This window comes from Ambystoma mexicanum, chromosome 11, assembly GCF_040938575.1.
Source record: "Ambystoma mexicanum isolate Mex_15411 chromosome 11, UKY_AmexF1_1, whole genome shotgun sequence".
In the NCBI taxonomy this organism is placed as follows: Eukaryota; Metazoa; Chordata; class Amphibia; order Caudata; family Ambystomatidae; genus Ambystoma; species Ambystoma mexicanum.
In genome coordinates, this window is record NC_090934.1 from 206,001,715 (window position 1) to 206,017,876 (window position 16,162).

At 49.7% G+C, this 16,162-nt stretch overlaps 1 protein-coding gene across 2 annotated transcripts in view; it reads left to right on the top strand.

Moving 5' to 3' along the window:
- Positions 1 to 6,079: 6,079 nt before the first annotated feature.
- The window catches only part of LIN28A (lin-28 homolog A), a 199,261-nt gene continuing 189,178 nt past the window's right edge, over positions 6,080 to 16,162 (top strand). The window contains exons 1-2 of one of the 2 annotated variants that reach the window (XM_069622856.1): positions 6,080 to 6,316; positions 12,381 to 12,586. In XM_069622856.1, the coding sequence (XP_069478957.1) occupies positions 6,307 to 6,316; positions 12,381 to 12,586 (216 nt within the window). In that variant the 5' untranslated portion in view covers positions 6,080 to 6,306. Of the gene's footprint in view, positions 6,317 to 6,734; positions 6,886 to 12,380; positions 12,587 to 16,162 lie in introns of those variants that run through there. The other variant, XM_069622855.1, reaches the window with a different exon arrangement.

The following is a 16,162-nucleotide window of genomic DNA, read 5'->3' on the forward strand; positions in this document are numbered from 1 at the left end:
CCCTCCCCCTTCAATTCTGTTACCCATTGATCATGATATTTATTTATTCGTTCAGCGTATCCCGGTAAGCTCTTACAAATATGTGACAAGGGAGTTTCGGCCCCCATCCTCTAAATCACTAACACAGCCGTGTCCACCTTCTTTACTTTTAGTTAGGTGTAGATATGTGTATGTATACCTTTATGGCACAGACAAGAGCGGACGTCTCAAATATTATCACCCAAGTTTATTCACTGCGCAAATCCTTTCGCACTCACCATAGCTCATCTCCTTCCCATTCCCATACACTCTCATGTGATTCCGCTTGCAACTGATCAAGTACTAGTTATGGTCATCACTCTCTGGCGCCACCTCGCGGTCAACCGGTCGTCTCAAACACTCACACGGTGCGCGCACCCATCACAATGCCTTTCCACTCACACCTCGTCTTATTTCCTCCCTTTCCTCCCTGGCCAGCTGTCCCTGTTTTTCTGCTAAGGTTGCTATGTTCACGTCTGTACGTGCCACTACTTAGTCCCCAATCCTCAAAATGTGCTCCCTATTTTATAGTTCTTCTACAAGTATATTTATCTTATGCCCTTTTCGCTTTCTTCCCCTGCCCCGTGGAATGGAAAAAAGAAATAGAGAGAGTAGCAATCACTAAAAAATATTCCCGGTGTCTCCTTTTGCCAGACACCAATAACTTATTTCTTACTTCTTCATATATTCCCAGTACTAGTTTAGATAGCACTATGCGGCGCCGCCTTCCACCCCCTTTCGGAGCTAGGTTTCCGTCACTTCTACCACTTCACTTATTTCTTACTCCTAATGGCCATATGCAAAGAAAAGATAAAGAAAGTTTCAAGACCCGTCTTTAGTAGACCCCCGTTATTCTTCTCCTCTACCTGTCCCCGTTCTCCTGTTCACAGTTTCCCCTCCCTTCCCCTTTACGATCGCTCGCACTCAGTACTCACGTGCCCGTCTTGAACCGATAGTCTCCGAAACTGGGTCCGTCCAGGCGGTGTCACCGGTAACTCAACGGTCAGCCCCTGGCTCCGGCGAGCGGCACTCAAAGGGGATTTTTTTCCAATCGGGATCCCGTACCCTTTCTCATTGAGTGCGCACTTCTTATTGTGCCGGTCGCCGTTGGCGGGCAGCCTCCCGGAGCCGGCTCACCGTGCGTATCCCTTCTCGACCGGAGATTCTCGTGCCACAAGGGGGTCGTTAGAAAGGAGTTAGGAAAAATAATTTGGAGATATCACGCTATCGGGGTCACCACTGAAAGGAAGCGCCCCCAATTTCAGCACGATCCTCCCCTCAATGAGAGACAATAAGGGACTCTCCCGTAGTGGGAATAAGACCAAGACAGAGTGCGGGTGAGCGTAAGTGGGAGTTTATCCAAAGAATAGGGCATGCAAAGAACTCTGCAACCTCCGAGAGCGCTCTGTCTGACAATAGCAAAGACAGGCGTATTTCTAATACAAAAAACGTCATCAGAACCTACACACTATAGGGGGCACAAGTTAATTGGGATTGGGTGGCGTCGACTAACTATAGGTGTTGCTGCAGCGTGGTTGGTCTTGGCGTGAGGACGTCACTGGTCAGCCTCGTGGGTTGGGTTGGGCCTGGCAGGCCAGCTTGAGGTCATCCGAGCGGTGTTGGTATGCTGGGGCAGCCTGTGACAAAGATGAATACCTTTCCTGACTCGTTTGCCCTAGGCCATGCACACTGCAGTTATTCAAGAAACGACATCTAAGTTCATCAATAAATCGCTCGGCAGTTTGTCTTATAAAATAAACGCAACACATGAGGAATGCACCTCTTGAGAGGTCCGGTGATTGTCAGTTAGGGTGAGATTTACCTGTGTCCTATTGACCGGTATTTTAGGTCGAGGGGCTGAGTTCTGGGGCCTGAGCCGACTGGTACATGCCTGTCTGCCGCGTTAGAAGTTATTATATAAATGGGTCTCTGTGTCTTGTCCCAGTGATGGGGGTCGTTCTTGGGGTGGTCTAGGGGGAGGGTTGTGGACTTTACGAGAGGGTGCTGGTAGATCAGTGGATTCAAACCGTGGGTTTATTACCGTGCTGTAAATAACACAGGTGGTGGGCTGTGGCCTTGGGTGCGGTACCGGGGCCTCTGACTCTCTGAAGCGGCTCCAGCTTGGTTGGGGGAGGTGAGGGAGCGCGGCACAGGCCTTAGCTTCCTTATCTGGCAGGCTTGGTAGGGTGGGAGGGAGAATGGCCTTGCATATACTCACAAAGGTTTTTTCCTCGTGCGTTGCTAACTTTTGAATGCAGAACTTTTATAATGTTCCGCCTTATTTTGATGTTATTTAAACACACATATATATTTCCATTTCGTTACACATTTCTTTAATACAGTCGGTCCGAGTACCTTTTCGTTACCTAACATTATATTTACTACATGATGTGATTATTTTATGTACATTAAACGTTACACGAGGTCATTCTAGGTTATGGCCTACAGAAATTGATGCTCGCTGCTTTAGGTGATTAAGAAAACATATATGAGTAAATAAAGGCTATACATTTGGTCGACATCTTTCTCTGTGGGTGTAGCAGCACTAGTCCAGACCTGGGGTGGTATCATGTAACGTTACATCTTTATGGTTTATTCACAGTTTACAGGATCTGTTTAAACCGAGGTAGTTCGTTAATACCAATACTTGAATTATTTTCTACTTTCTTCAGATAGTGATGCTTCAGCTTTTTTCCCGTCACCCCGGCCTCGCGGACCAGGTCATGCAGGGTGCAATATTACATTGTGGACGATAATATTGTTACAGTGTTAGCATCTCGGGTTAGCTCATATCCGACTTTCTCATGGGAACGCGCTCGCAGCGGATCTACCAGGGCTACTGCGGCGGCAGAGATGCATGAAAGGCCCTCCAAAGGTGGGGGCCTCGTTTCAGTGTGCTGAACTCACGCCATGTTTGCTAAACAAGATGGCTTCTAGGCCTAACTGAATTTAGGTATATGCAGGGAACGGATATGTGTGGGCAATGTCGTCGGCGGGTGACCCCTCCTCCACCTGGGCCCGGGTGGCATGAGGGGACGGCCACCGAGTCATGGTCCTCACCTGGGGAGAAGGCTGCAGGTGAGGAGGGCCTCGCGGCCAGTCCTCCCCTACACTGGCCAACCTCCGGTATCGCAGGAACTGTCCGAAAGGAAGATTAGCTCTAAGTGCTTTAGGGTGGTAACTGGAATAGCACAAGAGAGAGTTTCTATCTGTGGATTTCTTATAAACACATGAGACCAATCTCCCATTGCTAGCTGATATGGCAAGGTCAAGGAAGTGGGTGGTGTGTTTATCTTTATCCAATGTAAACTGTAGGTGTGGATTGAGTGAGTTGAGCCAGGCATGGAAGGATACAAGTTCATGTTCCGTCCCTTTGAAGATTACAAAAATGTCATCTATGTATCTACGCCATACACCCAGTTTGGCAAGGAATGGGTTGGTTATCGGGTAGATATGTTTCTGTTCAAAAAGGTAGACGAGGCTGGGGGCAAATGTTGCTCCCATCGCGGTGCCCGATATTTGTTGCTAAAAGGTGTTTTCAAACAGGAAATAGTTTTTGGTCAATGCAATTTCTGCCAGTTGGTGAATGAAAACTGGTGGGACTCCATGTAGTTCGATGCCTGAGAGGAGTAAACTGCTCAACATGTTCAGTGTCTCTTGTTGGGGTATCCGGGTGTAAAGAGACTCAATGTCGATTGTCACTAGCCATTCTTCTTCCGGTTCGTATTGAAGAGTGTCAAGAAGGATCCACATATTGGTGGAATCTTTGACATAGCTAGTCATTTTGGGGATCTGGTACGTGATAAAAAAAAGTCTACGAACTGTGATAGGGGTTCCAAAATGGAGCTAATGCCGGACACGATGGGGCGCCCGGGTGGGGGAACAATGCCCTTGTGGATTTTAGGTAGGGCGTACAAGGCCGGGATGCGGGGATGTGGAGGGAATAGGAAGGAGGCCTCACGGGCGAACAGTTGACCTGTCTTCAGGTAATTTCAACTAAAACAAGACAGCTACAGAATCTAATCCACAGTTCTGGACAGCATTGTACTAACAAAAGTGGATCTGCCGCCCTCCCTACTTCCACCCCACACCTCTCCCTTACCTCCTCGAGTTTGAGTAATTGGATTTCCAGTTCTCTGTTTCATTGAAACTAATGAATCACTCTTTTCCTATAAAACCCTTGTTTTTGTGTTATTACGCCCATCCTGTTAACGGTTCAAAGGAAATTAACGGCTTGCCCGTGCCCTTTTGCTTACAACAGTTAACCCCGTTTATTTTTATGTTGGTGAGGAACTGCCACCCTCAAGGAAAGCTGTCGCTGACCTAGGAGATGGGTCATTTGGACGTGGTGGCAGTATATGGATCAATGGTGACGGCATCTGATGGGACTGCTTCCGTGACTCGCAACGCCAGTTTCTTCAAGAGGCTGGGAGAAGCCAGGCGGGAAGCGGTGCAGAGAAGGGACACGACTGATGTACTGGATGAGGGCGGTGGCCTAGCTCTTCCACCAGGCTCTCGCGATATGGGAGAGCTCAGTTAGGAGGGCCCGATCCGGGAGGCGGGCAGGAGGTATCCACTGAGGACAGGGAGGGTAAAGCCTGCCCACCTCAACGACTATGTCTTGGACTCCTGAAGTGGCGGGAACACCCCGTGGACTGCCATAGATGTGTGGGACGAGGGTGGCTGTAATTAAAGGGAGTTCTTCATTTTGTGTGCAGTGTGCTTTTATGGTCGATAGGTAGCAATCCTTTGTTTGTTGTTTTTGTTATGAAAAAGGAGGTGTGTGGTGCTGCCCCTTTAAGGGCACATGCATGCAGCATAGTGATGTTGCACTCTGCTGCGTGCAGTATAAATAAAGTGGGCGTTCCTGACCACCACGGAGCAACCGGGGAGCCCGAACCGACTATACCTGTGTGAGTGTAGCTCTGTAGGCGGCTCACGGGCACTCCGGACAGAACCGGAGAGGTACAACACCTTCCCTCACACATACTGTAACCCAAAGATCTCCCCTTCAACAATTTGCTGGACACTTGTGATTTCCCTTTTCTTCCTGTGCCCCAATTATTGTCCCGCTTATTGTCTGTAGATCAAAATCTCCCCTCTAACTTTCTGCCCCAAAAACCGGTATGCTTTGCCTTGCACAGTTCAGCCCTACCGCATGCTGCCCCAATGATCACTCCTCATATAACCTGTGTGCCCCGATGACCCCTATACCCACATAGTACTACAATGATCTGACCGCTCAAAACCTGCACCATCTCCCCTCCCCCCCCCCCGCCCGCTCCCTTATTTACACCTTGCAATCAACCCGTGTTACGTTCGCGTGGTTGCCACCGATATCCGTCTTACTCAGCCCAGTGAATTCACCCTCATAGGACTCCCGGCCCTCACACCCACCTCTTTGCCCCAATGATCTCCGCTCTCACAGTCCGCTCTACCCCGCCATCTGGACTCTGCCACAATAAACTCCTCCCTAACATTTCCATACCCCCGATACTATACCCAGAACCCCCACCCCCCTCCCCCGCCCCCAACGCGTGCCAACAATGCCGATCTCTCCTCACGCACCGCGTGGCTCGGGGGAGCTCGCTTGCTCTCTCTCTTAAGTGGCATCACCCACCCGCCTCCTTTTGCTGCTCATCTCCCGGATGCCTCCCTCTTATGCGGTGGCTCAGGACGCATTATTAAAGACCCTCTTTGTGCAGCTGGTTTGTCACCTGGACCCAAGGCTCATTAATGGCTTCTTCTGTGATTAAGGCCCAGTCAGCCACTCTCTCCGTTGCGCTCGGCGCTGGACGTGAGCACACAGCTCTGTTATCTGCCCCTTCCCCACTAAGATAAGACCCCCCACACCGAGCATGCCTTCCTGCAAAAAAAGCACTTTCCCAGCCCAAAAGCAGTGTGCCCTTTCATGTCCAGAGCCTAAGAGGGGGAGGGGCGGTGGGGGCAGGTCACGTCAGGCTGCTGGTCAGCTTGCAGCCAATTTGGATAGCGAAGCAAGGAGCCATGGGGGAGGGGGCTAGCAGGGAGGGGATCATTCATTTCTGCCTTGACAGGTAGCCTCTGGTCCCTGATTGGCTAGGCTGGCCCCCCACCCCAAAGATACCCAAAATCCCTGGAATGTGAGATAATTCTTAGGACCGCCGTCACGTGCCTTTGACCGAGAAAGAGCACAAGGCCTGGAAGACCCAGGACATGAGGACCCCCCATATACATGGGGGGGCTGCTGGTCGGCGCGCCTACCGCAGGCTCCTGAGCTGAAGAGGGCCGAAGAGTACAGGGGACAGCATGGCGGAAGGTGACTGGTCCTAAGGGCGGGGGCTGGATAGTTGAGAGGGACTGCCTGGGGTGGGTGCGAGTCTCGGGGGGTATTTGGTATTGGGGGGTCTTATTTGAGGAGGTCTTATTGGAGAATCCAGTGCCTTTGAGGATGTGTGTGGCCCCTGGACGTCTTTAGCTCGGGCTCGTGGCTTTTAGGGTGTCAGGTAATTGCAGGGGAAGCCTGGAAGCGCTCCGAGCCCCCGCGAGGTGTGTGGGGCGCGCCTCCCCGCTGGAGTGATTGGGGCTTAGCTTTTTGGTCAGGAGGGGGGTATGCTTGTGCAGGGAAGGGGCGGGGGGAGGCGGCTGGGGCCTGCCATTGTACGCCAGAATTTTGGGATCCTTTGAGGGCTGGGCCCTCCCCCCTCCATTGTATCAATGGAATTGTGGTCTGGACTGGTTTGGGATTTTCGGTGGAGGGTGGAGAGCAGGGGCGAGATCCGGGAGACTCCTAGGCTGTAGTGGAGGGCGAGAACCCCGGGCCGTGGAGGGCTCCGGACCCTAGCCTGTGGAGGGCCAAAATGGGATCGGTCTCCAACCAGTGCTCCGGTGAGGATCTGTGGCCTTGGCATAAATGGGTCGGGGGAGGGGGGCTTCCTGCACTGAGGAAAGAGGGGGTCGCTGCCCGGATGTCCTGGGAAGATGGTGTTTCCAAAATGTGCATGTTCTCCATACAGCCGGGGTGGTATGATTTCAGTTGAGGGATATTGCACATATGCTTTAGAGGAGGGGCCACTAGTACAGGGGGCTATTTACCCTAGTGGCGGTCCCTGCAGAGTAATATCCATTATATGTTGTCTATGGGGCACCCTATACGGCATTCTAGGGGACTGACTATTCGTGTGTATGTTGTGTGCTTTGTGAGATACTGGTGGGGGATCCCTGCTCCTGCTCCCAGGGGCCTCCTCATATGCCCTAACGGTTGCATAGGGTTGGGGGCTCCATGTACTCTATTCCAGGGGCCTCCTCATATGCCATGACACAACAAAATGGCAGGGTCTCCCTGTATTGCATTCTAAGAGCCTCTTAATTTATCATGTCAGATGCATAAGGTGGGGGGCTCCCTATAAAACTTTAAATCCTGTTAAATACACGGGGGTTGGGGGGCTCCTGACTAAATTCCAGTGGGGTCTATGCAGGCGCCTAGAAGCGTGGGTTCCCTGAACTGTATCGCAGGGGCCGCTTCATATTCCCTGTGATGTGGGTCCTCTGTGTATGTGGGGGGGCGTGAGGGGCTAGGGCTTCCCAACACTGCTAAGGGGGTCAACGGGTATTGGTTTACCCCCATGTCGTTGGTAATGCTCCCCATGCTAGGAGGGGGAGGGGCACATACATATGGGTCGTCAAGTCCAACTGTCTGTCGATATGCTCTGTGGAGAGGGGGCGAGGTGGCATATTGCTAAGGAGTACCGCCCATATGCCCTGCTTGGGTTCCTATGCAGATGAGACGGTTTCTTGGCATATGGCAAAGGCAATGCGTGGGGTGAGCCCGCCGTTAATTGAGGAGGTGGGCATGGACCCAGCCAGGTGGCCTTGGGGACAGAGGAACTGTGCTCTCTGTAGGCACCCTGTGCTGAAGCGGGAAAGCGCTAGAAGGTCCGGTAATACCTGTTAATGCGTTCAAGGGTACACACCGTGGGGCATTTCTGCTCATGTTATGAGGCGAGTGGCGCGCACAACAGGTAAAGCGTTGGTGCACGTTTCTTGGGAGATTCATGAAGGAGGAGGGGCCCTATCTATTCTATACCGAGGAGGGATCAAGGCACATGTGTATATGTCCAGGGGGGGCATTGCATGAGGGGTTTCCTGTGTTGCAGGCAAAGTATCTGTTCATGTGTCCTGCTGGGTGGGCAGCAACAGGGGCGTCTTCCTAAAGAGGGGGGCGGAAGATGAAAACGTGGGACGCTCAGAAAAGAGGGTATTTTCTCGTAGCACTATTGTTTCATAAATTAACTTCATTTTATCTGGCCTCATTAGAAAGCTGATTCAACCCGCTGGCAGGGCACTCTATGGGCAGGCACAAGGCACTCCTATAGACATGTGCTTTTTCCCCCTGAGCATCCTGGGACGTATGTCCTTCATACATCAAACTACAAGTCCCAGGATGCAAAGGTACACGGGGCTGGGGTGTTTGTTTCTGTTCTTTTTTGGGTAGGGGGTGCCTCGCTTATTTACTTAGTGTGCCACGGAAGGGCGGGCGAGCATTTGGATGGGACTCGGGTGCCAATGCTGCTCGCCAGGAGCTACATGAGCAGAGCCGCACAGCATGGGTACGCAGAGAAACCAGCACGTGAAACAAGATTTCGAAGGAACGAACCACGGGGGTGTTCCGCGTGTAAATAGATGACCAAATATGCCTTTTAAAGCTGTTTCAGATCAGGATCGCATCGAGGCCCTTCCTCGCAAGCGTGGGCGCAGGGGATGCATTTTAAGTTTTTCAGAAAGCTCCGTGGATGGCCTTGAAACCCACGGTCGTTTGCACAGCATGGTGCTGCCGCCTCACTTTGGACTTTGCACTTCTCCTTGCACTGGAGTTGAAGCAGAAGCAACCCCTTCACGCAATAGATCGAGTTTCGGAGTTGGAATTCAGATTCAACCAGTCAGAACTAAAACCAGCTCCGGAGGTCAGGCATCGCCATTTATTAGGCAGGAGCTACGTCTGCCGAGGCACGCGCGAGTAAACGGCACACCGCTAACGTCTACAGGAGAGACTCACTGCGCTTGGATGTTGTGTTCATGTGTGTACTAGATGTGTCCCAATTCTTCTCTATTAACACATGGATGTTTGTGAGCCACCCGTTGGTCTGGGGAACCAAACGTATCTCCTGTAGCTGCTGGTTTCCAGCGAGCTAGGCTCCCCTTGGCTAGAAACGGGGGCTACAAGTTGTGCGTTCTTATATAGAGCTTCATGCCAGACTCCCCCCACCTTTTAAGCACTGTAATGACGGTATTATTAGTATCCCGTTTTGAATGGTGCTTGATTTATCGACCTCCTAAGGATGAAAGACCCTGCAACACGATTCGAACTTGCATGGTGTGCCTCTCGACCTACACACAGGAGTGTACTTTCGGTCCGAAGGAGGGGTATCCCCTTGACCTACAGATTGGGGACTGCATCGCCTTACCTTTCTAGACATGGGGGAGCGGCTTCATTAAGTGCCTTTCCCAGATGCAGGGAGTCTCCCTTTATTCTACAGATGTAGGCGGTCACATTGCCCTTTACATTGGTGTACCCCTCGCCTAATAATAGTTTATTTTTCTTGCCCTATAGATAGAATGTTCTCATGGGTCCACAGTTTGGCTCTTTCTTTGCTCTACAGTTTAGATCTGAGTGGCCCTCCTTACCATACTAATAAAGAGCGTTCTCCTTGCCTTCTAGATCTAATGGGGCTCTTCCCTTGCTTCACAGCAGTCTATAGGATGACATCTCCTTACTTAGGTTTCATTGCACTGTATGTGGGGGGTATACTTGTACCATATAAATGCTGCTCCTCCTAGTTGGGTAGGTGGGGGGGGGGGGCGGGGCGGGGGACGGCGGCTCTCCTGTCCCTCCTTGCACTATCATGGGTACGGACGCTCTTTGCTCTGCGGGTGTTGCGGTGGGGGTCTCAGTGGGCTCTATAGGTGGGCCAGTCTCATAATTTCCCATAGACTTGAAACCCCTGCCAGCGTGTGTTTCTCCTTATTCTATATCTTAATGCCCTGAAGATGCTAGTCTCTCTTTTACCCCCTATGGAGGGGTATTGTTGCTCTCCCTTTTGGTGGGCGGGTCTCTCCTTGCACTGCTGATGGATAGGGAGGGAGTGAATCTCTTCTTGCCATGCCATTGGTTGTGGTCTGTCTTTTCCTTGTAACTGGCAGTCTTGTCCTCTCTTGTAGGTTTGCAAATCTCGTTTACTCGTCTGAGTGGTATGTGTAGGGATTTCCTTATTGTAGGTCCTGTTAATCTACCGGTTGGGCGGTGGGGGTTGTCTTTAACATAACATTCTAGTCCTTTAGGGGGAGCTCTTCTTGCTGTCCTGGGGGCAAGGCAAAGTTGCTGGGTGGTTTCTCCTTGCCCTATATACGGTAGAAGGTAATTTATTTGAGGTGGCGATATAACAAACACTGGTGCACAATGTTACTTACTGCAGCACCGTTCCATTGCTGGTTGCTTTACAAAGCGTCGGCAGTGGTGGTGGACCGGAAGAATAGCCGGCTGGTAAATGTGGAAGCTGAGACGATAAGCCCGATACAATTCAGACACATCCTGCACATAGTACACATGATCAACCTCTACACGTGAGGGCAGGGGTTGGAGGTGGGGTGCAGGGACACTTTGGTGAAGGAAGTCTGTTCCCTTGGGGATAAGGAGGTGATTATTGGGGCTGGAGAGTGGTGGCCTCTATGTTATGAGGCAGGGGTTACAATGCAGCTGAGCAAAGAGTGTAAAGGGATGGAATCTAGAGACGGCGCAGGATGCGATGGGGCACAGACAGTTTGAGCCATGGGTTTGCAGGATGCAAGGTGGGGAGTAAAGGGAGAATGGGTTAGCCTGGTTGGTTGAATTGGGGGAGGGGTGGGCAATCACATGAATTACTTTGAATACAAGGAGGAATTTGACAAGGGACCAATGTTGTAAGAAGAGCCATCAGGGTGGACACCGTTGGGAGAGGAACGTGGGTGGCTGAAAATGGGGCGAGTTGGCAAGTTCACTACTTTGAAACGGGTATAGCCGTATTCCAGTCGACTGAGGGAAAGAGTGGCAATCAAGGTTTTTAATAGAGTTGCAAGGGCAGCTATTGAATATATTGACTGGGTATTTGTGGCAGTCCAGGTAAAGACTTGTTGATGCTTTTGTTCCCCATTATAGAGCACCCCACACCTCACCTCCAGGCTGCAAGCCGGAGGGATGGCGGGCTGAGGTCAAAGGGAAAGGATACCAAAGAGGGAGTAAGGGCACAATGTGGGAAGCTGGGAGCAACATGCATTTTGGTCTTCCAAGTTTTGAGGATAAGTCACTGAAGTACCACCCAGTAAAGCATGGCAGAGAAAGAAGTACATGAGAGGATAGGTCGGGGAAAAGAAAGAAATGAAGATCATGATTTGGGTTTTGCCAGCTAATTGGTGGCAGGAGAAGATAATGATTAGTGGACTGCATCTCCTTGTCCTATGTGTATGGGGCTCACTTCTTTTACATACCCACACATCCGAGTTAACCAGTTATGGAATACATTTGTACCCACAGTTATTGAAGGCTCAGAAAACAAGGTATGATGCACCGGGTTGATCACTGAGGAGAAATTAGCCTATGTGATTGAAGACGCACTATCTAGTTATGATGGCACTACCATTCATTCTAATGATATGTCCAGGAATTCTGTCCTTTTTCATGTATGGCTAACTTTATACATATTGGGTGTGTACAAAACGGATCTATCACTATTTATTGTGTGGTTTTGATGTGTATTACACCTTTATAGCCCCGAAGATGGAGCACAGCTCCGAAATGCATTGCCTTTGAGCCATATTCCGTCAAGGAAGTTGTTAGCTTTAAGAATTTTTGTTCTTTTGACTTTACCGACTGGATTAAACCACTTGAAAATCACGCATGTTGATGGCAATTATTACAATTCTCCAAACAAAATGCTGTGCACATTGGAATACTTATGTATAATAAATTGGAAGGCACATGATTGAAAACATTGCAGTTCATTAGACAGTATGAGAGCATCTGGCACTAGTGGGTAGTTAGACCTGTTTTTTGTTTTCTGGGGCTCACTTCTTGCCATGTGTGTGAGCGAGAGGGAGATCTCACCTTGGTCTAGGCCTTATTAACCTATAGGTGGGGTCTCGCCATATTGTAATTGCGGGGGTCTCTCCTTGGCATCTCCTTCAGTTACCCCTTGAATGTAACCACTGCATCACATCACATACCGCCACCTCTACTCTATCTTAAGGCTTGCCAGTAAACAAGGCTGGTCCCTGGAAGAAGGTGTGCACACAAATAGATGACTGTGTGCCACCCCTCAGACCTGACTTACGCTTCCCCCTTTTCCCAGCAGGAGGCTGTGTGAAGTCCCTCGAGGAGCCTGGAGACCCGACGGGCGAGGAGCCGGGAGACCCGACGGGTGACGAGGAGGACACCCCACTTTCAATTGGCGTGGGTGTTTGTAAGTGGTTCAACGTGCGCATGGGCTTCGGTTTTCTGGCCATGACAAGCAGTGATGGGGCCGGTCTGGACCCCCCAATGGATGTCTTTGTCCATCAGGTATGCACCTTGGTCTGTTCCAAGACCTTCATGTTGGATTTGGGAGTATGAAAGGAGTGGTGTCTTGGTATGTTGCAAGTTTTGCATGCTTCCTGATTCAGGTGTGTGTTGGCGGTCATCGTACACACTTGACATTATAACAGTTGCATGCTCGCTCCTAAGGGCTGCAATAGGTGTTATTACCCAATTTAACAGTACTCCTCTCTAATTGTATCCGGTTTCCTTTACCACCCTTTTTTTTGTCCGTAATCTTTAGCCTTTTGATATGGAATCTGTAATATTGTTGTTTATTTTAATTATTACATTTGCAAAGCGCCCGAAAACTCAAAGGCGTCAAGGCGCTGTGAACGTAGAGGCATGGTTAGTTATATACAGGTTGTGTGTGTGTGTGTGTGTGTATACACACGAAGTTCCAGTTCAGTTAAACAGAAATGAATTGAGTTTTTTTCTGACGATAGTCTCGAGAGTTCTCCAATTTGAGGTTAGGGTGAGGGTGGGCGCTTGAGCCAGGGAAACTGGAGGCTCTGGTTCTGTGCCACCTTCTGAGCTGGACCAGCTTTGACAAGAATGGCTATGGGAATGCAGATAGTAATGGAACTCCCAGACGTCTGTGGGTGGCAACTGGCTATTGCAGTTTTTTGTGGGGGAAGGGGTTCAAGACGGCCGTGTGACTACAACAAGAGAGCAGCTATCCTGTCATGCTATGTTTTGAACGTCCATCAACACTTGCGAGTGTAGTCTGTGGTGAGGGATCCTGGGAGTTCTAAGCTAAGCATATGGAAGCTGACGGGTTGGTTACCTTTGGTTTGTGAGATATGGCTGGAGAGAGGGTAACTGCTGCTTATTTGCAGAGAATCACCCAGACAGTCCTCCATCACACCTTTTGCACTGACCTTTAGTGCTGCAACTCTGCAGCTAATTGCTGGTAACTAGAAAGGCTTTCAGAATTGTCAAGAATACTACAGTAATCCCCAGAATATCAAGGCTAATTAAAGTTTTGTATTGTTATATAACATAAAATGCCATTTAATGTGCTCTCTTTCTCTTTCCCCTTGGGCTCCCTCCATCTAGCCCATTCATCCTTGACCATCTCCAAAGTGATATACGCATACCGATCAGTGACCCCCTCCAAAGTTCCATACGACTAAAGATCAGTGACCCCTATTGTCTCAGACTTCCTCTAGCTTCAGTTGAGGACCCTTCTATACTCTCCTCCCTCCAGGATTTACTAGATTTTCCATAATCCACAGATTCTTTCCAGATGTCACATTGGGTGATGTCAGATTGTGTCTGTTGATTATGTTCTCTCTCGGTCTCTTGCAACTTTTCCACCCCTACTTCCCTCTCTCCCTCGCCTCTGATCCTTCTAGGTCTCTGCTTCCTCCCCTCTCTGACCTGCTTCCTCTACTCCTCAGATCTTCTTTTACTCTCCTGGTCCCTCTTCTTCTACTTACTCTCACAGCTTCACTTTCACTACTTGGTACCATTCTCACATTCAATACCTCACCTGCATTAACATCCAGCACCTCCATAGACAACTCGGCACTATGATCCTCCTTTCTCCTCTTGGTCTCTCAGTCCTCCTCATACTTTGAGATAGAGATGTGAATATTAGTATATGCCACGTTGGGATAGAGTTGTGAAATATTAGCATTGTGTCACATATAGACAGAATGGTGAATATTAGCATTGCGTCACATCTAGACAGAATTGTTGAAGGTCAGCTTGCAACACATTTAGATATAATTGTTAAGATTAGCATTGCGTCACATCCAGGCAGGATTGTGAAGATTGGAATGCGTTGCTTCTAAATAGCGATGCCACTGACCAAGCCCACTAACAAATCTCTCCCCTCTGCATACACTTCTCACACTCTACACAACCACACCTCCAAAGCACTACAAACCGCACACACTTCACTACATTGCAACAACATAACATAACACACGTAGCCTCGCAAAACACATGTGCGCTACCAACTGAAAAGCACACCTAAGCCCAGCGAACAGTGTTAACCGAACTGAGGCTGCTACAACACATCACAGCTCTCTTGCTCTTTTTCATGCTCAACCTTACTAATCCATCCCACCCACTTTCCTTTCAGATCTGCCAGGGGACCACTCCGGTGGTGATGGAGCGCGGTATACATATCCTTTAACATTAACATACATACGGACCCCACCCAAGCACCTTCCATCTTGCCTTTCTCTCTCGTGTCTTGAATATCTGTGACTTCCTGTTTCGTTTGTTCCTCCTCCACTCTAGTGGCTAATGCTAATCTGATGCTGTCTCTTTCCACGGGGGCATCCTGGCACATTGAGTCCATATAACCCTCACATAGCCCCACCCCCTTTTTGAGTGTGCCACTTAGTGGAGTCTCTGTGGTCTGTCCAGTCTGGCATTTGTTCACTGTTCACTGCTTCGTTTTTTAAGTGCTGCAGTAGCTGACCTGCTTTTTGAAGGCATCAGGCTTTTCTGAGCGCAGAGGCTGTAATGGAGCAAGCGACTGTTCCTTGCGGGTCTCTGTAGTTTCCTGGAGCTACACTGAATTGTGGAACTTGTGGTCCTGAAACGATACAGAGAATTTGGGCCCACAGCATGTTGCACAGTACTGTAGACTGATCTAAATTGGTACCAAGAACATCACTCCAGGCACATAGAGGTGTGGTTCAGGAACTGAGGCCCTCCCACTTCCCTTAACGCACCTCTTGCGTAGGACTGGCTCTGACATATACCCTGGGAGGACCCCTTCCCTGAGCCAGGAGGGGTCCCAGTCACATTCCAGGCCTTGTCACAAGAAGCGATTCACTGATTGTGAGGAGCGCGAATGACAGTGGAGCAGGATGCCATAATCCCTACGTCACACATTGCACAAGCCAGGATTGGCAGCGCTTTGTGGAGGGGCAGGAAAGATGGATGCGTTTGGCAAATAAATCTGATGGATTTGGGAGGGGAGTTTAACAGGGGAGTTACTGTGCCTGACCGTGAATTGGGGAGCGCAGTGAGATGGGGACCAGAGCAGAGGCGGCAGCATTCGGGTCACTTCTTCTTGCTAAGCATTATCTGCTGAAGGCCCATTCTGTTCCCTGGCGTGGCTATTCCCCAGATCTATTTTGTGTGTGGTAGGAACCCAAACAGTTTTAGTACAACGGATCAAAAATAAAAGTATGTCCAATCAAGGTTCTATGAAAAAAACATACAATGTAATCAACTAATTAAAAACAATACAAATCTACCCTGTAAACGTAACAAAGAGAATTCAGAACTTGTAAAGGGACTCTCTGAATTGATAAGCAGCAGGGTTCAGCCAAGAGACTTGATAGCAATGTCAATTGTCCATGGATGTGCTTTGGCGGGTACAGAAGAGGGGCATAAGTCACTATGGTCCTTTAAACGGACCAGAGGTACTGGGTTTCTTCAAAATACCTCAATGCGTGTCTTTGGGTGCTTAACAGCATCGAGCTGGGCTTATGGGTGCTTTTGCTGAGGTCAAGGAATTTAGAGTCATTTGCTCCCATTGGGTCGAGTTAGTGTTTCCAACGCTGGATTCGATGGCTTCCAACGCTGGAGTCGATG